Source organism: Magnolia sinica, chromosome 4, assembly GCF_029962835.1.
Source record: "Magnolia sinica isolate HGM2019 chromosome 4, MsV1, whole genome shotgun sequence".
Lineage (NCBI taxonomy): Eukaryota > Viridiplantae > Streptophyta > Magnoliopsida > Magnoliales > Magnoliaceae > Magnolia > Magnolia sinica.
The window spans coordinates 64,742,206-64,769,313 of NC_080576.1; the positions used below are offsets into that span (position 1 = coordinate 64,742,206).

The following is a 27,108-nucleotide window of genomic DNA, read 5'->3' on the forward strand; positions in this document are numbered from 1 at the left end:
CAGGGATCCACAAAGTCAAAGTCAAAGCCCTAGATGCCCACATTTCAAAGCCCCAAAGGCCAACATTTCAAAACCCATAAGGCCCACAAGTTCAAATCTCTAAAGGCCCACGTTTTAAAGCTCACAAGGCCCACAAGTTCAAAGCCCCTAGAGGCCCACATTTCAAAGACCCATAAGCTCACATTTCAAAGCCCCAGAGGTTCACATTTCAAAACCCACAAGGCCCACATGTTAAAAGCCCACCAAGCCCATTGTTCAAAGGCCCATGGTTCAAGGCCCATGTTTTCAAGACCATTTCCTAGGCCCACATATCCAAAGCAAGGCCCACTTCACAAGCCCGATTTCAAGGCCCATGGTCCTAAGCAGACATGTCCAAATCAGACCCATGTTCCCCAATTGCCCCATTAATTTATTAGTGGAGGCCATCTGGCTATTCGATCCAGACCGTACAATAAAAACCAGACGATCACGACCATCCACGAGATCGGACGGATTTTTCAAAATCCCCAAAAAAAAAATTTCGAACTTTAGCCCCATTAATTTATTAGTGCAGGCCATCTGGCAATTTATTACAAATAAAAACTGAACGATGACGCCCACCCGCAAAATCAAACGGATATCTTCCAATTTCCAACAAAGTCCCAGGGAGTCTAGCTCTAAAGAGGATAATTTTTAAACAAAAGTTTTCAAAAACGCACGCAGCGCGCAGTATACTGAGGAATCTTCCATATTCTCCAGTTGTGTTTAGTACAAATAGCTAAATAAGATTCAATCACTTCCGATTTCCCCGAAGAATGATCGAATATGTACATGATACATGTACAATTGGCCTGATTTCTATATTTAGACAGTCGTACAGATGCTAGTAAAAATGATTAGATCTATCTCTGGAAAGAATAATCAAACTCGAAGTGACAACAATCCATTGTAACCAAAGTATCAGAATCAGCAGACTGCATGACAAAAGATTACCTACACATACCTAGTCCGGGATGTTCATAAAATTTAATCGAGTCCAAGTCGGTGTGGTGAGTTCCCCGTAAGGCCGCACCAACGCGCGGGGCAGCTAACCACTTTGACGATCAAACAGACCGAATATTCCTAGGGTGATTACATAGCAAAGGAAACGGCAGACCAAACAGTACGGGAATCCTCATAAAGCCACGACGAATGCACAGAGGCCCTTACTTTTCAGACTTACTCTCCAATGCTATCAACAATCTAACATGAAAGGGTTGTGATTGGTGACCCGTAAAGCCACGACGAATGCGCAAGAGACAATCACAACATTTTTCTCAACCCTCATAATATGTGCAAGTCATCTCTTTTCCAGACAATTAACTGACAATGATACAATGGCAAACGACAGATCCGAGTTGTTATCATTTCTGACCAAAAGGGTGGGGTGTCCACTCGCTTTAGCACTTGGTTGCTCGCAACCTCGGCCAAAGAGGGGCATCTGTAGACACCCAGGCTGACAACTTGAAGAGGCTAAGACAGATCAAGAACCATGACTATATCTGCACCCAAAACCCTGACCCAAACCTCAAACCCCCAATCCGCAACCCGAAGCCCTAATCCAAACTGTTCAATCCATATACAGCCCCTACCTACGCCCTAGATCCTGACCTAAGCCATTACTCGAACCCCAAACCCACCTATTTGAACTCTAAAAGCCTAAAAAATGGACTATCAGATGAACCAATGCACCAAATGAGGCCCACACGCTTGAGCCTGGACCGGACGGTAGTCCAACTACCGCCAGCGATAGTTTGACTACCGCCGGTGATACTCAAAGTACCACCACTCGCGGCCCCCGTGTGATCTTCTAAAGACAGCCGTCCCAGCATCCGAAAGTCAACTTTCTCCTGGTTTTAATCCCCCCCCCCCCCCCCCCCACCTTCACTATTTACCATTTTACCAACCTCAAGAGCCAATGGGAGCACGTCACGTGGCGCTCCTCTCTCCTTAGCCAATCACAAGCCTCCATTACATCATTTTAACCCTACCCACCCCCTATTTACCATAGAGTCATTAGAGAGGGCTATAAATAGTCCTCTCCTCTTCTCATTTCCACACCCAACAACAACACATCCCCATCCAAGAGGGAGGGAGGGAGAGAGAGAGAGAGAGAGAGAGAGAGAGAGAGAGGAAGAGAGGGAAGGAAAGGGATGGAGCTCCCAAACCTCCAAGTTCTGATCTTTTAGCCACCCCCTAGCCCTACCTCTTAAACTTTTCAATCCCTAAGCCTAGCTCAAATTGGTCATGGTTCAGTCCATGTTTTAGCCTATTTAAGTTCAAGCCAAAGATCAAATCATCTCATACAAGTACTCACCATCATGACATCTATTCCCTTCTCAACCCCCTTGCTTCTCTAGATCTCTAGTGAACGTATGCTCTGTGACTTGCCGTACTACGGATCCTATCACATCAGAAATTCCTAGTGACCTAGTCAACTTTTTTTTACCTTTTTTTTTGCATAAGCATCATTTCATCCACTTTCTAGACACGCTGTTGAACATATGCTTTGTGGCTTGCCGAAATCTTGGATCTTACCGCATCAGAAATCTGCGTGTATGCCTAGTCCTATCTCGTCCCTAGCATTCATCATCCCTTGAGATTGTTTTGCCGCACTAAGTAGAGACCGTACATTTGTACGGGCAGAGAGGGTGCCTAACACATTCCCTCTTTGTAAACGAGGTCCCTTACCCGGAATCCCGGATCGTAGATCAGGAGTCAATCTAAGGTAGGAAAGTCTTCGAATTTCTACAACCTTATGTATTCCGCGGGTTCTAGCCAACGCGGGATTCTAAGATTTATTGGCTAGTGGCGACTCCAACATCCATGAATCAGCCTAATCACCCCAACCACCAAAATAAAATATATAAATCAATGTGGGTGCCGATTTCCAGTGTTTACAGCTGCATTGGGCAAGGACAAATAGACAGAGGCCGTTAACATGGCTTGCTATTTCGTGAATCAGTCTCCTTCTACGGTAATTGAATGTAATATCACAAAGGAAGTATAGAGTGGTCATAAGATGGACTACTCAGATTTGTACATATTTGGTGTAAGGCTTACTCTCATGTACCGTTAGTTAAGAGAGATAAGCTACACCATAGAGCCAAAAGTACATCTTTATTGGATATGGTGTTGGTGTGAAAGGTTACAGGTTATTCGACAAGGTCACACGCAAGGTTATCACTAGTTGTGAGGTCAGATTTGATGAAAGCTCCTTATTCCACAAGAATGATCAAGAGGAGTAAGAGGAACCAGAAAGGTTGATCGTAGACGTCTAGATTGACACAGATGATACTCAGACAGAGACAGATGCGTAGACAGAGTTACAGGAGAAGGTGGAGCAGCCACCTATGAGAAGAAACCCACAGCGTGATTGCAGGTAACCGGCAAGATACAGGGATGACTCTAATATTGTATATGCCCTCATTACATATGAGGGGGACTAGTTTACTATTCAGGAGGCTCTTAATGAGCCTGATGCAGAAAAGTGAAAGGTAGCTATGGACGATGAGATGAACTCGTTGTACAAAAATAACACATGGGAGCTGGTGGAGCTTCTAGTAGGCTGAAAAGCAATCAGATATAAGTGGTTATTCAAAAGGAAAAAGGCCAGATATAAAGCGAGGCTGGTAGCGAAGGGGTATGATCAAAGAGAAGGAATCGGCTTCACAAAGATATTCGCGCAGGTGGTTAAGCAAGTATCTATCAGATTCGTGTTAGCGCTGGTTGCCCAATACTATCTCGAGTTGAAACAAATGGATGTTAAGACTACATTCCTGCACGAGGAGTTGGAAGAACAAATATACATGAAGCAACCAAAGGGCTACGAAGTTAAAGAGGTAGATAAAAAGGTTTGCAAGTTAATGAGGTTGTTGTACGGCCTGAAACAGTCGCCTAGGCAGTGGTATAAAAAATTTGATTATTTCATGTTGAGTCATAAATTTTCTCGGAGTGAATACAATTACTGTGTCTATTACAAGATACTGAGTAATGACAAATTCATCATCCTAGTATTGTATGTTGATGATATTGTAATCGTCTGTCATGATATGTCTGAAATCAACGTAGTAAAGACTTAGTTATGAGGGACATTCGAGATAAAAGATCTGGGGGCTGCAAAAAAGGTTTTCGGTATAGATATTCATAGAGACAGGAAGAGGAGCAGGCTTTGGGTATTACAGACAGAATACCTTGAAAAGGTGCTGATCAAGCATGGGATAGACTAGGCATAGCCAGTGAGCGTTCCCCACATGATTCACTTCAAACTTTCCTCAGAACAATGTCCTAAATCAAATGAGGAAAAGTAGGTTATGTCTCATATGTCTTATTCAAATGTACTTGGCAGTTTAATGTATGTCATGATCTATACGAAACCAGGTATTTCATAGGCAGTCAGTGTTGTGAGTAAATATATGTCAAACCCCGGCAAACAATATTGGAAAGCGATGAAATAACTACTTTGATACATTCGATGTAAAAAAGACTACATCTTAACTTTTAAGAAGACATGAGTAAAGTTGGTAGGGTATGTGGATTCAAACTACGTAGGCAGTTTAGATTCTAGAAAGTCAACTTCAAGATACTCGTTTGTGCTAACGGGTGGAGTAATTAGTTGGATGTCGAAGCTTCAGTCCGTAGTGGTACTTTCCACGATCGAAGCAGAATATATGGCAGTGACAGAAGCGTTTAAGGAAGGTGTTTGGTTAAGAGGCATGATAAATCAGTTAGGACTTCAGCAGGAGGCTATGCCGGTTAATTGTGATAGCGAGAGCGCTATCAATTTGGATAAAAAATTTGTTTATCACTCTCATACTAAACACATTGATGTTCATCACCATTTTATCCAACATGTGCTTAAGGATGGAGGCGTAACTTTGGAGAAGATTCACACCAGCGTGAATTCAGTAGACATGCTCACCAAGGTTGTTCCCACAGAGAAGTTCAAGTTCTATGCAACTTCTTTGGGCTTGGTGATGGTGTAATATGAGGACGGAGTGTGCACGAAAAGCATTGATGAAGTTATAATGCGAGGCAGAGATAAGAGAATATGACAAGGAGCTACATGTATGAAGATTGAAGACATGGTAGAGATTGTTGTATTTAATGTCTTAAATCTAATCAGATTTTGCGCAAATTTTTCGCGCAACTGCGAAAGTGCAGGATTTGTTTCCGATTTCGTTTATGATTCTTTTCGATTTTGTTTGGGATTCTTTCGAAAACTATATATATGGGTGTAAATGGGATTGGGAGGTATTCTTAAGGATTCTAAAGCTTTCTAAAAGAGTTCTAGGGTCTCTAAAATGGTGGAGCAAGGGAGAGATTTCAGGATTGCTGAAGTCTGGTAAGTCTTTCCTCTGTGTAATTTTTGCTTTCATAGTTAAGATTTGTTGCTTTGTGCCGTAGTTTTTTTCTCGAAAGGGTTTTCCACATTAAATCTTTGTGTTCTCTTGTGTTTGCTTGGTGCTCTTGGATTGCTATTTTAGATCCATCTCTGTGTGATTCCGCAGTTCAAAACCTAACACCTATAAGCATCTACTTATTTAAGAGTGTCACACTGCACCTCTCTCCCTGAAACGTTGGGGCTCACTACCATGAGTCATCCGCTCCGTCCATCAGATTGACTAGATTGTTTGAGGATGTCAGGCAAAAAATGAGGCAAATTCAAAACTTAATTGAGCCACACCACTAGAAAAGTAAGGATGGAACCATGACCATTGACACCATCTTGGGCCACGCTGATGTTGACATGCCATCCAAGCCATTCATAAGAAGATCTGTCAAGATGTAAGGAAAACACACATAAATAACATACTCTCCAAAACTTCCTTGGAACCAAATGGTGGACTAGATTGGGTGAAGCCTGGCCCCATTATTATAGGCCTGGCCCCATTATTATAGGGCGGATGTTGATGTATTTATTTTATATACCTGCCATCCATCTATTTTGCCAAATTATTTTAGTGCAAGAGCTAAAAATACAAAAACATCTGTGATTGAATAACCTATCATTAAAAACTTCCTAAGGCCCACTGTAATGTTCATTTGCCATCCAACCCGTTGATAAGTTTACATTAACCTAGACGAAGTAAGTATATATATATATATATATATATATATATATATATATATATATATATATATATATATATATATATATATATCAATTTTATTTAAAACTTTGTAGCTTATAAATGGTCAATATTCACCATTGTCTCCTTTGGTACGATCCACCTAAGAATTTGATCTACTTCATTTTTTAGCTCATGCACTAAAATGATATGACAAAATGGATGGACAGTATGGATATAGAATGCACACATTTAGTTGGCCCCTAGTAAGAGTGGCACCATCTTGGGTGAAGGCGGGGTGCACCGTCTTGAGTGAGTCTCGGCCACACCTAACCTGCTCCCTTGAATGATCCGCATTCAATTCCCAATTTTACTTTTTGGTCCTGCCTTATTTTTTGGGCTCGCATCCTTTTAAGCCTCAGCGGATGGATGAAGAGGATGTAGGGTCCACTTTGATGTGTGTGTTATATCCACTTGATCAATCCATTTGGCTAGGTTATGAGTCGAAACGAGGCCGACACAAAGCTCAAGATGTACCTTACCATAAGAAGCAGCGTATTAAACGACCACCATTGAAGGCTCCTTTGGAGTCACACAATTTTTGGACCCAGTGTTTTACACTCATCTGATGTGGGAATCACCTTACCAACGATTGGTTGGCTAATAAGCTTCACTGTGGGCCCTAGTAAGGTTTCAACGGTGGGAATCATTATCCCCACAGGTGGGGATGGGGGTACTGCTACCACAGGACATAACTAGTGATGGACGGTCATATCAGCAGCTCAGTGGAGGCCACCATAATTTATATATTTGATCCACTTTTTTAATCTATCTTGATTGGGCCTGTCAATGGGCTGGGCTAGGATTGGTAGATTAAACGACCGCCACAAAAAGGATGCATGTGAAAGGCTCAAGTAGACCACACTGCATTAATCAGTGGAGATTGAACCTTTGGAACATCCTAAAAACCATTGTGATGTTTATTTACGATATAACATGTTCATGAGGTCACGTGGACCTGTACAAAAGGAAAATATGAAAATCAGCTTGATCCAAAACTTCTGCGACCCTAGGGAGTTTTCAGTGGTAGGCTTTAAATCCCCACTGGTTCATGCCGTGTGCTTCACTTGGGCCTTCAATCCGACTCCACTTTGGGCTAATGCACTAACATGATCAATTAAAATAGATGAACGGCATGGATAAAACATATAGATCACGGTGGGCTCACATAACTCCTGACATGACCGTGGGTAGTAACCAATCCGCGCCTTATCCCCGTTGCTACCCGCGGCGTTCATTTGTACACTAATGCCCCGTTTGTTAAATCTGAAGCCTAAAGACCGAATCTGACATCTGAACCATGAACCAGAAATCTTAAGTCAAAAAATTTATTTGATAATTATGGCTAAAGTCTGAAAATTAAGTACTGAATTTGAAATAATTAGTTTATTAACAAACATCTTAAATATTTGAAATATGTTAATTAAACACATTTGCCTCTATCTTCCGTTTAGAAATGTTTTAAATTATAAAGAAATTATTTTTTATTAAATGAAAATAAAATCATTATATTTAATTCAAATAAACTAAAATATTTAATAAAAAACTAAAATATCATTATTCATAACGCCCTCAATTATTCTCAGTGGAAAGATTGTCACTATGCTTCGTGTAGGGTTGAGTACTAGTAGCAACAAAACATTCAAATAAGGCCCACCTTGATGTTTATATGCTATCCAAACTGTTTATAAGATCATTCCTAACAAGATGAAGTGAAAGCACTTGAAATATAGCTTGATACAAAACTTTTATAGCCATAAAAATGCTTCAATGATGCTCACTGTATGTCCATTGTTTCCTCTTCTATATAATACTTAAGTATTTTATAAACTTTAATTTTAATCATACATACTTAAATGACCTCACAAAACGGTGGGACACGGATTAGCTACCGAAACATTGAATAGCGAGATTTGCTACCGAAGTGAAGTCGCCAAGTTTTGTGGGCCACTATGATGTATGTGGGCCTCACTATGATGTATGTGCTTTATCTACACCTTCCATATATTTGGAGGTCTAATTTTAGGGCATGAGATAAATAATGAAGCAGATCCAAATAGGTAGTTGACCCCACCACAACAAACGGTGGGGAGATTGATGCCTACCGTAGAAACCTTCCTAAGGCTCACTGTGATTTTTATTTGAAATACAACCAGTTCACAAGTTAACATATACATGAAAAAAAGGGGAAAAACAAATATCAGCTTGATCAAAAACTTTTGTGGCTTATTTAAGTTTTTTACGGTGGGCATCGCTCTCCCCACTGTTTTCTATGGTGAGGTCCACTGGAGCTTTGGATTTGATTTATTCTATAGACGTTTACCTAAAATTATATTTCTAAATGGATGGACGACATGAATATAAAACATACATCATGGTGGAGCCACATAACTTGGCAGCATTACTTCAGTGGTGAGTCTAACTACTCAATCTGCACAAACAAATTGGCTATTCCCCTGCCACCTGCCCATGGCTGGTGGTTGGTGCTATGTGGGCCTCACCATGATGTATGTGTTTCATCCATGTTGTCCATCTATGTTTTTAGATCATTTTATGGTATGAGACCAAAAATAAGGTATATCCCAAACTCAAGTAGACCACATTATAGGAAAATAGTGTTGAATGACCGTCGACTATTAAAAACTTTTTGAGGGCCATAAAAGTTTTGGATCAAGCTAATCTTTATTTTTTCCATTCATTTGGGTCTCTATAATCTAATCAACAGATTAGATGTCAAATAAACAGTACATTGGGCCTTAGGAGAACTTTACTGGTGGATATCAAATCACTATTGTTTTCCTATGATGTGGTCCACCTGAGATTCATGATCCTCTCATGAAATGATTTTTAAAAATGGATGAAGCACATACACTATGATGAGCTTAGAGAAGTGCCCCATGTTAAAAGTTGATGTGTACGAGGAGAAAATCTCTTCCACATGGGATAATTTTAGCTTAAAAAATAATAATCACGGGTGCATTCTCCTGGTTAAGCTAGATTCCAAATTTCAACATAAAAGGACTCTCATCACCCGAAAATTCCAATGTAAAATCGCGAAGCGCCGTTGTTTTTTTTTTTTTTTTTTTTTTTTTTTAAAATTTTTTATCGTGCGTTAACAAACACCACTAAACATGGAATATATTCTAAATTCCGCGTTAAGTACAAAATTTCAGCGTTAACAAAGTGGCCTTAGAAATGAGTTAGGGAAACGGATGAACCGCGTGGATGTAACACACATCACGGTGGGCCCCACAGAGCTTGGGGCTGCAGGAATCCCTTGCAACATCCCGCTGCGGAAAATCCGCGTCCCCTAAAACAGCTCGGAAGAAAAAGACGGAACATAAGCAGCAGCAGCGGTAGCTGGAGTCCAGGTCGATCATGGTAGAGAAGAAGAAAAAGAATAAAGAAGAGGATGGAGGTGATGGTGCGCAGGATAAGCCCAATGATCGTCGCATCAACATCAGCAAGAAGAAGAAGAAGTTGAAGAAGAATAGGCAAGAGGAGCAGCGAAGTGGGGGTGCGCAGGATAAGCCCACCGACTGTGATATCAACATCAGCAGGAAGAAGAAGAAGAAGAAGAAGGAGAAGAAGGAGAAAGGGAAGGCAGAGGGAGGTGTTTGGGTGCAGGATAAGCTCACTGAGCGTGGCATCAGCAACGTCATCACCGACGCCCGTTTCTCAGCCGTCCATTCCGACCCTCGGTTCCAGCGCGTCCCCAAGCACCATTCCAAAGTCTCCCTCGATTCTCGCTTCAGCCGCATCTTTTCTGACGAGGCCTTCTCCTCCTCAGCTCCTCTGGACAAGCGTGGGAAGCGTAAGAAGCTCAAACCCCAAAACCACCCTCTCCACCACTACTACCACCGTGAAGACGCTGAGGAAGATGACGATGTTGATGGAAGTGCCCGTGTTTCCTCATCGAGCGAATCAGAACCGTCATTTGACGATGAGGATGTTAATGCTTCCTCATCTAACAAAGGCGACAGTGATGATGACGGTGACGATAATGGCCACGGCAATGCGTCTGTTGAGGTGGACCCTTCAAATGTTTTTAAGGTGACTTTCAGTGTATCCTTTCTCTACTTCCTTTCTTCTGTTTGTGATCGATATCCTAAAATTGCTCATTTGTTGCTTATTCCAAACATTTTGCTTCAAATGTTGAGTACAAAACCCGTGGCATATATGAAAATGCCTGTTGTGTCCTTACACTGGATGTGTATTTTCATAGACGGTCGTTATTCATCATCACCACCATCCATCATCATCTAAGCCTTGTGCCAAATAATTGGGTCGACTGCATGAATCCTGTTCCGCTATTCCAATCTATCAAAGGCCATAACTTAAGTCATCAAGTCTTTTATTGCTATCTCCACCCATGCCAAACTGTAGTACGGAATCATCCCCAAAAATCTCAGTCAGGGCAGGTATATGCCAAATGTGAATATCGCCTGTAGCCACGAGCAGAACACCTGGCAAAGAGACCCAATCTTGAGTGAAATAAATACCGTGACTTTGGTCTTTTTCAATAATATCATCAATTATTCCCCATGCCTTTTTAGAGCCTTCAACTTGAACCAACTCACTCCTCCTAACCAGCATAGTTCTTGGTCTTTATCGCACATGACTAGACCATCTAAGTCTACGTAGCCTCATCTTATTACCTATTTATGCTACTCCTGAGTTCTCTTGAATGCATTTGTATCTAATTCTATCCTTGTCTTGCCACTCATCCATTTCAACATATTTGTTTCAGCTACACTCATCTTTTTTTTTTTTTGAAAGGTAATGACATCTTTATTAAAAAGCCAGCGAACAGGTAAAGAATACAGCAGAAAAGAGCACAAAGCTACATCACAAAGAGAGCTGAGAAATCAAAATCCTTCACATCATTTAACATAGAAGCCCAATCTAGCAACAACCCCTTAGCTGCTGCTATAACTGCTTCCTTCGGTCTAGAACTATCATGGAGGCAATGCCTATTATGCTTGCCCCAGATGGCCCCCCAAACGGCCGGGAGAATGAGATGCCATATAGACCTGAGATGCTCACTCACTCCACCATGCAAGGTCCATAGTAGCTTGTTAGAGTTTCCGCCATAACCCAGGTCATATTGAAAGAAGCTAGAAAATATGGTCACATCTTATAGGAGAAAAGGCAATGGATAAACAATTGGTTGACTGATTTCGCCGCCTGCATACAGAGCATGTTTTTCCTTAAGTTAACTGCCCAACATTCTGTCCCATAAAGCATGGCTGGTCTTATAGCTATCCCACAAAATTTCTCTTTTAGTTTTGAGTGGTACATGTCAATCACATAAAACTCCAGAAACACGTCTCATTTCTTCCACCCTACTTGAATTCTACAGGAAACATCTTTCTCAATCTTTCCCCTCATGAATTTTTGACCTAAGATATTGTAAGTGGTCATTTTGGAATCTTCTTGGTCAACAATCTTATCCAATTCATCGTTTCCACTCCTTTTTTTTTTTTTTTTTTAATACTAAAATTGTACTCCAAATATTTTGTTTTAGTCCAACTAATTTTAGATCCTTTAGAATCTAAAGCACCCCTCGATAAATCTATGTGTTTACGCTCACCATTGTCTTGTCGATCAAAACTATGTCATTTGCAAATGCGTCGTTAACTCGTCCATAACTAATGTGAAAAGGTACAGGCTCAATGCCGACCCATGGTGAGCCTACGGTAATTGGAAGTTCACTTATCTCTCTATTAGTGTTCCGCACGTTTGTTACCACTTACTCATAATGTCCTTAATCATGTTAATATATCCTCTTAGAACTCCTTTCCTAATATCCACCGGATTAACTCTTTAGGGACCCTATCATAAACCTTCTATAAGTCAATAAAGACCATGTGGAGATACTTTCGCCTCTTCCTATATTTCTTCATCAATTGTCCAAGGGCCCATTTGGCATGCGTCATAGAGCTATGTGGATAGAGTCATTTGGATATGTTTATTTTATGATGCTTACTCTTATGATGATAATGAACATCTGGCATTTGGCAATGACACTCACTATCGCTACAAGACCTGTGGATGGCACTATCCGGTGTTTGGATGATACAACTTGGCATGTCATATATTAATTATAAAATACGTAAGTTATTTAATTTATTTTAAAAATAAGTAAATAAGTTATATTAAATTCCTGTTTGGGTTAGATTGTAGAACCATGGACCCTACTTATTGAATTGTTAGATGTGACTGCTGGTGGGCCATTTGGGCAAGATGCAGCATAGAACCATGGCTCTCTATACATGTTACAGACGTGTAGAACCATGACTCTCTATACATGTTATAGATGTGTTGTCACGATCTAGCCAAAAGTAGCCAAAAGTTTCAACAAGTGCAGAAATTTTGCCCAAAGAGGCTGGTTCTTGTACAATAAAATAGGCTTATTTTTGCAGGTTATTCATTTGCATGTAAAATTTTATTTACCTCCATGTTAAAATTTCACCTATGTATCTGCTTATTCAATTGCTTATGTGATATCACTTGTATAGGGCCCATCTATGTGTGCCATCCAACATGATGGTTTGGATTGGCCTATTTTTTTAGTGTCCAACATTGATGGTGGGATAACCCAGGTGGACATATTGATACCATACACAACATGGATGGTCCTGATCATTGAAACACTCAAAAACTCATGTAGGCCTCAGTGGTGAGGACATGTTGGAATATGTGACTTATGAGACAAAGGAATTTTAAATCTTTCCCTTCTATTTCTCGGATCGGAATTGTGTGTAACACTTGTGATCCAGGACACATGATTTAATGCTAGCATGTAACATGGAGATTATGAAAGTCCATAAAGTAATTCAATTAACAAAAGATGCTGATCAACCACGTAATTAAGAGTAAACAATAGGAAATAAAATTTGATTTAAGCTAAATCACATGCCCGCATGCTAAGAAATCACATAAATCAATTAAAGAAAACTAGGCCCAATGGAAGGATAAAACTTACAATTTAACGTAGACACGTTCCACACTCAAGGGGCTAACTTGTAGGTTCTAGGATTAGGGTTTGGAAGGGGAAAATATGAAATTTGGAATATTAGGATTCATAGGAATTGAGAATTTTTAAATTAGAGTTTTTTAGAATTTGGGGAAAGGATGAAATTAGGGTTAAATTGGGTGAATTGGTTAAGGGGATTGATGGATTTAGGTATTGGAAGAGGAGAATTAAGGTTTTGGATGAAGGGAACTTAGGGATTTTGGGTAAATTAAGGAAATTAGAGATTTAAGGTTTGGGAATTTGGGAAAATTATGGAATTAGAGAATCTTGGGTTAGGGTTTATAGGTAGAGTTAGGGATGGGGAACCAAAGGGTTTTGATGGGGGAAGCAAGGAGAAATCAAGTGATTAGGGGGTTGTTCGTATGGTTAACCTAGGGGCTCGCACATATGCCCATATGATCACATGTGTAGGTCGTTGGCTAGGATTTTGGGGTCCTCAATGGTTGATTTCGGTTAGGGTTGAAGTTGGATGATGAAAAGTTGAAGAAAAAGATGATTTAGATGGTTTTGGATAAGAAGGGAAGAAGAGAGATGAAATTTTTGAAAAAATACTTCTTTTTGGATAGAAATGAATAGAGAATATGATAGATGGAAGCCTGACACCTCCGTTGAATGGAGAATGGAATCACACCACACCCAAGCTCCAAATCACATGGACTATTCTTCAAATCACATGAAAAAGAGTAATGTAGGGGCATTTTCACACCTGGCTCGAGTAGGATGGCCTGTGGGATGCGGGGGTACACTCAGGGTGGGCGGCCCATGTGAGGCGAAACCCATGTGATTTGGGGTTCATGAGGGGATGAAACCCATGTGGTTTAGGGCCCACGAGGAGGGTTCGACCGATGACCTAACCCATGGATGTGGGACCTGGGCATGAGATAAAGGGATTAATTCGCCATGCTCTATCAGTTCGAGCTTTTAGAGCAAGTTGTTAATTGTCCTGCATCAAATTGGTATTAGAACGGGAGGTCTCGTGTTTGAGACTCCTTACCGGGGGTGATTAATGCAGGGGCATTTTCACACTGGGCTTGATTGGGGTGGCTTGTGGGGTGCGGGGGCACATAAGGTGGACAACCCGTGTGAGTTAGGTGGCTCGTATAAGGTGGAATCCATGTGATTTGGCGCCCACGATGGGGTGGAACCCATGTGATTTGGGGCCCACGAGGAGGGTTCGACCGAGGACCTAACCCATGGATGTGGGGCCTGGGCTATGAGATAAAAGGATTAACTCGCCATGCTCTATCGGTTCAAGCTTTTAGAGCAAGTGGTTAATTGTCATGCATCAAATTGGTATCAGAGCGGGAGGTCTTGTGTTCGAGACTCCCCATTGGGGGTGATTAATGCAGGGGCATTTTCACACCAAGCTTGAGTGGGGTGGCTTGTGGGATGCGCGGACACACTTGAGGTGGGCGGTCTGTGTGAGGCGGGTGGCTCGTGTAAGGTGGAACCCATATGATTTGGGGCCCATGAGGAGGGTTTGGCTGAGGACCTAACCCATGGATGTGGGGCCTAGGCTATGAGATAAGTGGATTAATTTGCCATGCTCTATCAGTTTGAGCTTTTATAGCAAGTGGTTATTTGTCCCGCATCAAAGAGAAAACATGAAGCTTTTTTTTTTTTTTTTCCAAAATAATGGCATTAGGGCTTCAAACACACCCATTTATCTTTTATAGTCTCAGAAAAGACCTTTTATGAAAAAGACACTCTCAGATAAGATTCTTAACATAAAGATGCTTAATAAATTAAAAGTTATTCCTAACTTCTTAATCTTAATACAAATATAAGCTATACAAAAAATAATGAAGCATGTAAACAATCTAAACAACTAAACTATTTCATGGCCAAAGGGGGTCCATGATTGAGATGTCCAATTATGATGATCCAATGGTCTGATCATCTTGTCTACTCGATCCAATGGTCCGATGTCTCCATCAAGCTCCTATATATAGTCCACGTGCATCTTCCCAGTGCAGGTATTCAAAGATGCTCGAACATACATGTGGGGTCTTCAATGTAGTTAGAAATGTGAATTGGGTCAAGTGGGTCTCATGTAATGCTCGTCTAGCCATAAGGAGACTGGCTCAACCCTCTTCCGGTATTCAATGATAACAATGTAAAATTGCTCTTAACATTGTTATCATTAGTTCTTCCTTGACATTCTAATTTCCTTCTTCCATCAATTTATTTATGAATAACATTGCTCTCTTTCCCTTTCAATTATACCACCTAGTTTTTGGACACCTATTAATTTCATCATTTCTTCTATCTCTTAATGTAAACATAACCATTAACCTATGTTGCATGGCCAAACTCTCTCCAATTATCACCTTGCAGTCCTTGCAATTTGCATATTGATTGTTTTGTCTTTCTAAGTAGAAAAAAAATAAAAATAAATAAAAAATCTATTTGGCTTATTTATGATCCACTTTTGACAGTTATTAAATGGGCATATCTCCTTTTGAACTATGTGTTTGCTAAAGCTAAATTGTACACCATAGTGAAGTCAAGGATAACTTCCTCGATCTCATTTTTCCCAAAGCCACATCCTCTGTGTCGCCTATCATATTCTATACTTCCTTTTCCTACATGACCATTTAAGTTTTCTCCTCCAACTGCCTCTCTTTGTTCAGAAATTCTTGCATTAATCCATCCAATATCTTCCCAGAATTGTCTCTTGATTCTATCCTCAAACCCTCCCTTCAACGCATATGCATTGATGACATTGATTATCTCCTTTCCTAATACAAAAATTTAAAATAAATTCTTTTACTTACTCTCTTACAATCTACAACTTTATCCTTTATATCTTTATCTACCACCATCCCAATCCCATTTCTATTATTGTCCTTTCTTATATACCAATGGTTATATTTATAACTGTTTCTGCTTCTGCCTCAATTCCACTTGATCTCTTGAACTCAAGCTATGTTCACTCTCATTCGTTTTGTCGTTTCTACTAACATACTCTTGCTTGTCAATGTTCATATACTCGTATCCAGAAGGGCTCTATTTGTTAAGATAATGAATAAGACTCCTAGAAAAACAAAGCGGGCCTCACTACACTGAATTTAGCTGGATTGTTCACCGTGGAATTAGTTTCTCTAGGGTCAAGGATAAAGGAAATAGTGCTATGGAAAAAAAAAAAAACTCTTATTTCTCATTGCAATAAAACATTTTTTAATCAATAATTGCAATAACCAATTTCGTAGTAACCATATGGTTGTGATGTGATTCAAGGGCATTTTGGTAATTTCCTTATTGCATTATGGTTTTCTTTTGTTTTTCAAATCCTCATTGAATTCGTAACTCATTAACTCCCCTTCTTAGGTTATGTAATTTGGCTTTATTTTGGGAGAGCAAGGAATGATGACGTCCATGAAACTAGAGCAACCCTCCACTAAGGGCTTTGAATCACATCTAATGCTTTTCAAAGTTCGACTCTTGTGGAAGGTTCTTCTTTTAAGGTGTTGAGTTGGGGGTTCAAACAAGCTGTTAGAGTGGTGAAAGATGAGTTTAGATTATAAGGAAATTAAGGTCCTAACAGCTACGTTTAACACTTTAGTTTATTGTAGTCTCAAAGGAGTCTTGTGGTCCGCTTATTGCCTTGTGAAAGAGGAGGCTTTGAGGACCGAGATCCTTGTAGAGAACTAATCCTCATTGATGTATTTCTATTTCGAGGTTTTTCCTTAATATCATCATCGTCATCATCCAAGTCTTATCCAACTAATTGGGGTTGGCTACAAGAATCTTGTTCTGCCATTCTACTTCACCAAGGACCATATCATTAGTTAAACCATATGTCTTCAAGTCTTTTCTTACTATCACCACCCATGTCCACCTTGCCCTTTGCCCTGTTAGAGCCTTCATCTTGAACCAATTCACTAGTCACTCCTAAGTCCCAAAATCCTAATAACCAGGGCAGTTCTTGGTCTCTGTTTCACATGGCTAAACCATGTAAATCTTCTTTCTAGGTTTCTATTGCACATGGCTAAACCATGTAAATTTATTTTCCCTTGTCTTATCCCATATTGGTTCAACTCCTAAGTTTCATTGAATGCATTCATTTCTAATTCTATCCTTCCTCTTGCCACTCATCCATCTCAGCATCCTTGTTTTAGCTATGTTCATCCTATGTAACATGTTGTTCCTTAACTGCCAACAATCTGTGTCATACTTAGTTGCAGGATTCTTCGAAATAGGCACTGCTGCTGCTTCGAACCACGCTTCATACTCGTACTAGTGCTTCCGCCTTCGCTCATGCACCTGAATTTGTTGCCGCTTTGCTTCACACTCATGTAACTATAGTCCCATAAAGCATGGATGGTCTTCAGTTTTCTTGTTATCTGTATTAAGAAATCTTATTCCTATCCTTAAGAAAAGATCTTATTCCTCACGTGTTTAGCTTTTTAATGACCGCGTATTTTCAACAAGGATGGGTAACATTAATAACTAATTAAATAAATATAAGTAGTTGTGGCTTTGTAGTAGTGAGCCCACATGTTTTCTACAACTTAATGGTCTTGACATCTAAGCCTTTCATACTGAGAAGAATGGTTGGTGCAAGTCCTTTTCATGCTATGTTTATTATTCTTTTGCATTATGTTTTTGTTATTTACCTCACTTTGTCTGTTCAATATGTGGAAACAGGAAGATATACCGATAATCGAATGTGAAACTCACAGATTGGCAATTGTCAATTTGGATTGGAAACATGTCAAGGTATGTGCTTGTTTTAAGTTCTGATATTTTATAGCTCCTTTTGAATTATGCTTATATTATCAAGCAGCTAGTCTAAAGCTTTTTTCTTGGACAACTATGACAACACCAATTTTCATATATGCTATATACAATTGAATTACAGTATGTTTTTAATTTGGTGCAAGAATTTCCTTGTGTTCATAGGTCTTACTTTGGTTCTGTGTCATTGCCATGCTCAAAATAAACTCACAACTGAATTTGATTTGATTGTATTGAGATTCTTTATTTAAATTATGCGACTTTTCTTGAAAAAAGGAAATCATCTAGCAACTGGGAACTCCTTGCCATCACAAAGACTCACTTCTTCCAACAAAGACTCACTCATTCCCAACACAAAGGCTACCAATTGGGTGACTATTAAGTACGAAGTCTCTTGCAGTTGATAGGTCTACTCAATATGCAACACAGACAACAATTGTGTAACTATCAAGTACAAGTATGTTGCAGTTGATAGGTCTATTCAATATGCATGAAAAAAAAGAAGAGTAAATTGCAGTTGAAGCAGTAATGTCCTGGTTCACTCAATAGCAGCAAATTGCATTGCAGTTTGAGTTGTGAACAGGGGACGGTAGCTGAACCATGTATGATCATATATATATATATATTAATGATTTGACGTTAGCAGTCCACTTAGCCATGGCACGCTGAACCATGTATTAACAGACAACATTCTGAACCAGACACCATGCAGTATTCTTCCACACAGACATTAACTGAGCAATTTATCAGCAGACAAAGAATGGTGAACCCGCCAGTATGCTGGCTGTTTACAGAAAAATTAGCTGAGGGCCTGTTTGGGTGCGTGAAATTAGTCGATTCATGAATTTCAAAGTTCTTTAATTGGTATCTTCATGAAGTTGGATGTTGATTAATTTGTAAATTTGTTGTTTGGGTTTTTTCTTGTCAAATTCATGATTTTCTAGATTTTTTTTTTTTTGGTTGGGTTAATCAAATTTACATTTTAGGAGAGAGCTTCCAAGTCTTTGAAATCAATTAGGATGGGACTATTCAAAAATCCAATCAATTCTCATCAAAATTAATGGTCGAAATCAATTAGGATTGAATTATTCAAACATCCAATCAATTCTCATCAATTCGGTAAGTGTGGGATTTCTTCCTTCAAGAGGCTAAGATGATGTGGGTAATGCCAGAATTGGTGGAGAATCTCATGTGGGCATGGCATGGTGGGGGTGGTGGGAAGGCGGGGAAAAAGATCTGGAGGCTCCTTATCTTGGCTCTCTTTTGGGTTATTTGGAAAGAGAGGAATGAGCAGTGTTTTAAGGCTGGAAGATCCTCGGGGGATGTGGTTATTGTGGCCTGTTTGGGAGCGTGGATTTGGAACCCCCTCAATTCGGAATCCCTTGGATTTGAAACCGCCTGGATTCGAAACCCCTTGGATTTGAGACCCCCTAGATTGAGAATCCCCTGTAATCCAAAAGTAGCTATGCATAGTATATTTACAAGGGTTTGAATTTAATTACTAAATCAACTTTAATATCTCTAATTAGTGTATGTATGTAATGTTTAACACAATGGTTGTAATAAGCTCGTTGAAATATATACTTTGCCCGAAAATGATGAAATGCCAAGTCTCGGATGGGCCACAAGCATAAGATCACATCCGAGTGACTAACCAACGATTTTTAACTGTTGATTTACATGGACAATGTTTGGACGGCACAAATCATCGTATTAAAGTAATTATAGTGATGCGATTGATAATCTGATTGTTTTGGGATATCATTAGTGGGCCATGTGCCCAATAGACTAATAGCCTAGTGACACACATGTTATACATGCAACTCTTTGAAGGATTCTAGATGCAATCCAAGCTTTCACCTTGGATTTCAAACGATCAAATCCATGGTGCCAAACGATAGGGTTGTCATTGGTCCCGTTAGGTGTTGGGCAAGGTGTCCCGTATCGGTATCGGTTAGCGTAACGGTGCCCTCCGAAACCGATACGGATATGGGGGCATAACGGCGATACGGGGGCGTAACGGCCCGTAACGGTGCAAATTTTTTTTTTTTTTGCCAAAAAAATATGGATTAAATCCGGAATATTCTAAGCATTCCAAATATGCATTCATTTATAAATTGGAACATGTTTATGGTGGTGTAACGGTCCACTCTTTGGTGAGAAGTTGTATCGGACTGTCTGATGAATTTATGAACCAGATAACCTGAATTTGACTACAAAATTCATATATTTAATTTTCTAAATATCTAATTTATATACTTAACAATTTGATATCATTTCTCCCAATAGTTCTTTTAAAAAATGAAATTAAATTCAGGTAGATCGCGTTGCCAATTTGGGGCGGACTTGGAGGACCAATCCATGCCCCAAATCAGCCTCAAATTCATGCAATTTATTGGCATTATCCCACTTGTGAATTGGTGGACATTTATTGGATAGTGAATCATGAAAAAAAACCAAAAGGCCCTATTTTAAAAAATAAGCATCCACAAATTAACAATTAAAACTATTCAAACAATTTGATTTTGGTATTTTGAGTTAGCAATTACAGTCCATAATTTAATTGGTAAATTTTAAGTTAGTACATGTCTCATGTACAATTTTTTAAGGGCCCGAATTAGGTATGACTCAGATTGTGAAGTGTAGCACACGAGTGTCAAAGTTTTTTGAACCCCACTCGTGATGAATGTATTATATCCACACCATCCATCCATTTTGCCAAATAATTTTAGGGCATGAGCCCAAAAATGAGGCAGATCCAAAGCTCAGGTGGACCGCACCATAAGAAACAATAATAATTAAACGACTATCATTAAAAATTTATCGGGGCTACAAAAGTTTTAGATCAAGCTGACATGTGTGTTTTCGCTTCATCCACGTTAGTGTGACCCTATTAACAGGTTAGATGGAAAATAAAGATTATAGTGGACCCTAAGAAATTTTTAATGGTGAGCATTCTATAACCACTGTTTCCTATGCTGTGGTCCGCCTGAGATTTGGATCTTACTAATTTTTTGAATCATAATCTAAAATGATGTGGCAAAATGGATGGACGGCATGGATAAAATACATACAGCATGGTGGGGCCCATGTGCACGTATACAATTTTATTAAATTGTGCAACGTGCTGCGTAACGTGTACCAGTCCATTCATTTGACGCAAGCAAGTCCTGTGGGTCTAATCATGAGGTATATGTTATATCTAAACCGTCCATTCATTTGACGAGCTCGTCTTAAGGCTTGACACGAAAAATAATACAGATCTAATTATCAAGTGGACCACACTGCAAAAAGCAGTGGGGGATTGAACGTCTACCATTGAAACCCTTTTTGGGATGACAGAACTTTTGGATCAATATGAAATTTGTTTTTCCTCTTCATTCAGGTCATTTTGACCTTTTGAACAAATTGGATGGAAAATAAACGTTACGGTGGACCTACGAATTTTTTAACGGTGAAAATCATCATCTCACTGCTATTTTTGGTGTGGTCCAGATGATCTTTGGATACGATTCATTTTTTGGCTAATGCTCTAAAATGATATTTAAAAATAGATGAACGGTGTAGATATAATAAATACATTGCTGTGGAGCCCATGTAACTTTGATCTCCTTTGAACCATTCGTACAACTCGGAGCTCGAGGACTGTTAGCGCTCGTCTTAGCGTGACACGTACCTATTACAGCAGCTAAGCTGTGTGGTACACCTGTGGAAAAAAAAAAAAGGAGAGAGAGGGAAACCGAAAAGAAAAAAGAGGGAAAGAAGAGAGAAGAAAAAAGAGGGAAAGAGGGAAAGAACAGAGAGAGAGAGAGAGAGAGAGAGAGAGAGAGAGAGAGAGAGAGAGAGAGAGAAGAAGAAGAAGAAGAAGAGCCGCAGCCGCAGCCATAGCCGCAGCTGTCCGAGAAGAGGAAGAAGAAGAAGAAGAAGAAGAAGAAGCAGAAAGAGAAGAAGAAAGAGAAGAAGAAGAAGAAGAAAAGAAACGAAAAAGGTAAGTTTATTATTATTATTATTATTATTTTTTTTTTTTCTGTTACGGTCCGTAACGGCCGTTATGGCCCATAACGGCCGTTACAGTCACGGAATTCTGTAATGGCCATTTCGACCCTGTATCACGTAACGGTGTCAGCCGTTACCGTTACGTATCAGCCGATACGGCCGTATCGTAACGGATACGGGACACCAACACTCCCTCATGATACTCCTATGGCTGTTCTTTCTTTGCCCATTTAGCAGTGTTTGTGTAGCTTTGTATTCTTTTCCTACCTTTCGGTGGGCTTTTCAATAAATTGTTGTTATCTCAAAAAAAAAAAAAAATCTCATCAGAATTAATGGTTGAAATCAAATATGATATAAAATGGTCTAATAATGGATCTAAGCCATTCATCATGGGATAATTCTAAATGTTCAATGAATGGATAGAGAGATGTTCATTAAAAAAAAAAAAAAAAAAAGAAAAAAAAAAGAAAAGGAGAGAGAGAAATGTTCAATCATTAATCTTGACCGCCCATCATGTGGGGATCACCTCTGATTGCACCTCTAAAAATTCACTCCAATATGATGTCCTAACCATACAGTCAATGCTAGGGAACTGGACAATCCATATTGTACTATAAGAGGTCCTATCCATGATCTAGACTGTTCATCTAGTGGGCCAACCTTTTATTATCTATCCCTCCTAAAAGATCACTTTGATTGGATGATTCAAACCATCAGATCAATAGCTGATGGTCCATATTAATTATACCATAGAAACATCTAACCGTTGTCCACGATGTGGGCCCACCTTTGAATTACCCATTCCTCTTATACATAATTTGGATAGTCCATGTGGGACCCAACATCAATTGCTCATCCCTCTTAAAAGTCACTTCGATTAGATGATTCTAAACATTCGAATGATGACTAAGGAAACAAGATCCATATGAATTATAATTGAGAAGTTTTGATCATTGATATACACAGTCCATGATGGCCCCCCCTTCAATTGCTCATCCCTCTTAAGAATGACTTTGATCGGTTATCCTAACCATCCAGTCAATGGTTGAGAAGATGGACATTCATCCCAAAATCACCCATGAAAATAACGCAGCCATTATTGACCACCCGATCTGCATGCATGTCCATCAAAACCCTTTTGGCGATGAGATCGAAGGGGAAGTGCAAGTACTTAAAAATCAGAAGGTAGAGTGATTATCATTAGATTGCAATGGCCGTAAGTTGACCATAGTGCATTGAGCATGGAGTTACTGGTGGAACTGAGGTAGTAGAACGCTTCCTTGGTATTGAGGGTGTTTTGTTGAGGGCCACATTACGCTGCTTATTCGGTGTAGGTGCATAAAAGGCCCATCCATTGGTAATTTCTTTTCAAACCCTGGAGAATGGTCGAATTACAACTATTTTTTGAGCAGTTTATATTCCTCGGTTTGGAGTCAAACTGTGGAAATGGGAAATAATTTTCTCCAGTTTCTTTGTTTCTCAAACAAGGTAAGATGCTAAATCAGTGAAAAACAATTTATTTTCCAAGGTTTTCCAATTAAACAATCAGGCATTTGAAGATTATCATATGAAGTTCTAAAATAGGAAACTTAACAACTTTTTTAAAGATTCTAAATCGTGAAGTTATCTTCTCCAAGCTACCCAAATACCTTGCATATGGGTTGTTTTTATAGACAGGCTACAGAAGGTTCATTAGTAGTAGCTCCCATTTCCTCTATCGATGGATGCCACTCACATGTGATAAAAGTGGGTCCTACTCTGGACATACAAGTGATCTGACAGCATGCATCACCATCTGCCCACAGAAGGTGCGTTAGTTGTAACTTTCATTTCCTGTATCAGTAGATGCTACTCATGCATGTGGGTCCGTCTCTGGACATGTGTGATCTGATCACATGCATCATGATCACATGTGCCCCATTGATTAGTGAACAAGGATTCACTCATGGCCCAATTGGGCCTGCTCACTTTCAGTCTCAGACCTTTGTGTATGACTCCAAGGGTGCCTTCATGATGTATTTTGCCCTTTTGGAATGTCCTTCATTGCAGTCTGGGCTCTGGAATGGTGGTAGTGACTGCCACTGATTTCTCATCCTCCCCACTGCATTGCCTCTCTGATTTGTGATTTTGGGAGATGGTGAATTTCTCTTTTGCTAGTCGGCTTCAAATTGAAACATTGGCCACCAGAATTTCTCTTTTGATCCTTTCTGCTTCCCTTTCCAAACTTTGCTACTTGGACGGCAATGATTTTTTGTCGAAGGAGAGATTGGGGACAAAGAAACTGCCTTTTCGAGATCCATCACCTCAAGCTTTAGAGAATTTCTTCCCTCAATTCACCAGAGTCCAATCCATTTCTCTTTCAGACCATCTATCTAACACTGTCCTTTCCTATATTGGATAACGTCTAAAACCAGGAGTCCGGAAAACCAGTCTTCCGCTTGATATGATGGTAGTGCAGATTTTACATGTAAGATTATAGTGCGGGACAGGATGAGATACAAATACTTTTATGTATTTTGAAGTCAAACTGGGTAACATAGGCCTCGAGTAATACTAATCTCCCTGGATGGCAATCATGGAAAGGGGACAAGGTACTGGGAGCTCACCCTTCAACGAAAATGCTTTACAACTGGGGTTAATAAATATGCATGAGAATCACTCGTAGGCAAACTATAAAAATGCAATTTCCAAAATTTACTTGTATTTGCCTTGGTTTGGTTTAGTCAGCTGAACTTCTAACCATGAATCTGAGTAGCAGTTTTGGGGTGTGATTCACCAGGGAACGAAACCTGCACAACGCTCCCCGTTTTGGTTGGTTTCGGTCCTGTATTGGTATAGTGACTTGTTATTCGGTCCAGAATTGATAGGAATTGGATGATATTGAGTCTTATCAAACAACATTGAAAACCATGCTTCTAACACCTCCTGACTTGGATCAATGCTATGCTGTGTGCAATGGTTCCATCATGTGGTCTCCCTCGTGCTGCAGGGATTTGTTGGATGAAGAGATAGGATTTTTTTATTTTTATTTTTTTAACACTGAGAAATTCATTGAGAGAGAGAGAGAGAGAGAGAGAGAGAGAGAGAGAGAGAGAGGGGAAAAAAAAAAACAAAGACAACCCAAAAAGGCAAAAGGAAAATAGAACAGAAGAACAACAAGCAAACAAAAGAAAAATAAAGAAACCTAGGAAACACCTACACAACTCGAGCTAAGACAAAGGAGCCAAAAGACTGAAAGCCTCAAAACGCAGAAACATATCCACAGGAATGCTAAAAGACTGGATATGTCTATGAGGGGGAGATGGACCATTCCTTAGCCTCCCAAAGGATATGCTGAGAAACAAAGGCAGCGGGGGAGGACCCATTCTAGAAGCTTTGCACATTTTGCTCTCTCCATATGCCCCAAAGGGCTGCCATGCCGGTCAACCGCCAAACTGAAGTAGTGTCTTTGTTGAAGAAGGCAGTGTGCCGGGCATGGAGGAATTGGCGGATGGTGCTTGGCATAACCCAAGAGATAGAGAAGATGTTGTAGGCAACAACCCAGATATTGGTAGTGTAGCTACAGTGACGGAAAATATGCAGGATGGACTCACATCTTTGCTGCAGAAAGGGCAGACATTAGGAAGGTACAACCCACGACTTTGCAGATTGTCTAGGGCTAGCACTCTCCCTCTAGCCAGGAACTAGATGAAGGCTGCAACCTTTTAGGGGGCCTGATAGTGCTAAAAGAAGGGAAATCCAGGGCTTGGTTCAGAGAAGAGCTGGAGAAGGATTTATAAAGGACTTACTGTAAACACACTGGAGGGAGCTAGCGCCCAGGAAAAGCCGTCATCCAAGTCTGGAGAAGGTTGAATTCCCTGAAGGAGGAGAGGATGAAGGAATGCTTTAGATTCTGGTTCAGTGAGGGCTCTTTTGCACGGAGGGCACCAAGCTCCTGTTCCAACAGGAGAGAAATAATCATGAATATAAGATAGGTTGGAGGAAATCCTGGCTAGATTAGGGAAGGCATCAGCCAGGGTTGTGTCTAAAATCCATCTATCCTACCATAATTTAATCCTTTTACTATTGCCCAGACCAATGGTTGGGCCTTCATAGAAGGACACTTTGGTTCCCATTATAGCCTTCCAAATGTTGGAAGCTTTGTAAAGGGTGGTGGGTTTAGTGAACCACCCCTCTTCAATCCGATATTTAGCCACTAAAGACTCCCTCTGGAGCCAGGACTGGGGATGGGTCTTTAGATGAGTAGGAAGGTTAATCGCAGGGAAACACCTGAAGGAGACTGGCATCCGGGCCTTGAACTGGTTCCGGGGCTGAATCCGGTGGGTCCTGCATCGATGCAAAACTACCCGACTCAGGAGCTGGTGATTGATTGTAGCCATCGGATGCTGGGCTACGTTCATCGCATGGCTCCATGAGAGTCGTTGGTACTCTGCCGGAGCACCGGAGGAAACCTGCTCTCACTTCACCGGGCACAATTGGAACAGAAGCCTGCCTCTCTCTGGAAGTTCACCACCCCATCAGCTCCTCCATGGATTCCTGTTGGGAAACAATCATCTGATTCTGGCAAGACTGAAATAAAAAACTTGTCTTCCCCCACCACGACCAGAATTTCAGAAACAATCCAGCAGGATTTCTTGTTTCTGATTTGAATGCGAGTAAAGCAGAGCTCCTAGCCCAATTCTGTTGCAGGGTCGAACTGGATGACGTCTCCGACACATGATCCAACTGCGAGAAGGAACTCTAGGTTTCGTAGTTCTAAAGGAACTCTTTTAAAGTGATACCAATTGGTAGTAGAGCCGAACTAGGAGAATTCCTCCCATTTGCAAATACAGATCACTGGACCTTCCCTGTACTGAGCTTTTGCTTGACAAATGAAATCCAGATTGGTTTCTGGCTTGAGGTTGAGAAGAAGCTCAGACATTCTCAAGGGCATGAGGCTATAATCTCCTGATCTAAGGTGGCCGAAGAATTCCAGCCAAACAGTAACGTCCGCCATTGAGGTCTCCCCCTGGCAAGTGATAACTAGGCTGCTATTATAGGCAGCCTCCGCTTCAAGGACCAAAGATCGATCGACCACAATCTCCTGTCCAGAGATAGAGCTAACGTTCCAGATATGTTCTGAACCACCAGGAAGGGCTGGGGGTGTGGCATCGGGAGGGTCTGTGGATTGCCTGTTCTGCCGGA

At 40.3% G+C, this 27,108-nt stretch overlaps 1 protein-coding gene across 1 annotated transcript in view; it reads left to right on the forward strand.

The window, feature by feature from the left end:
* The first annotated feature begins 9,414 nt into the window (after positions 1-9,414).
* LOC131243173 (pre-rRNA-processing protein ESF1) overlaps positions 9,415-27,108 on the forward strand; it is a 47,178-nt gene continuing 29,484 nt past the window's right edge. The window contains exons 1-2 of the mRNA XM_058242321.1: positions 9,415-10,202; positions 17,839-17,910. Coding sequence (XP_058098304.1) covers positions 9,528-10,202; positions 17,839-17,910 — 747 coding nt within the window. The 5' untranslated portion in view covers positions 9,415-9,527. The remainder of the gene's footprint in view (positions 10,203-17,838; positions 17,911-27,108) is intronic.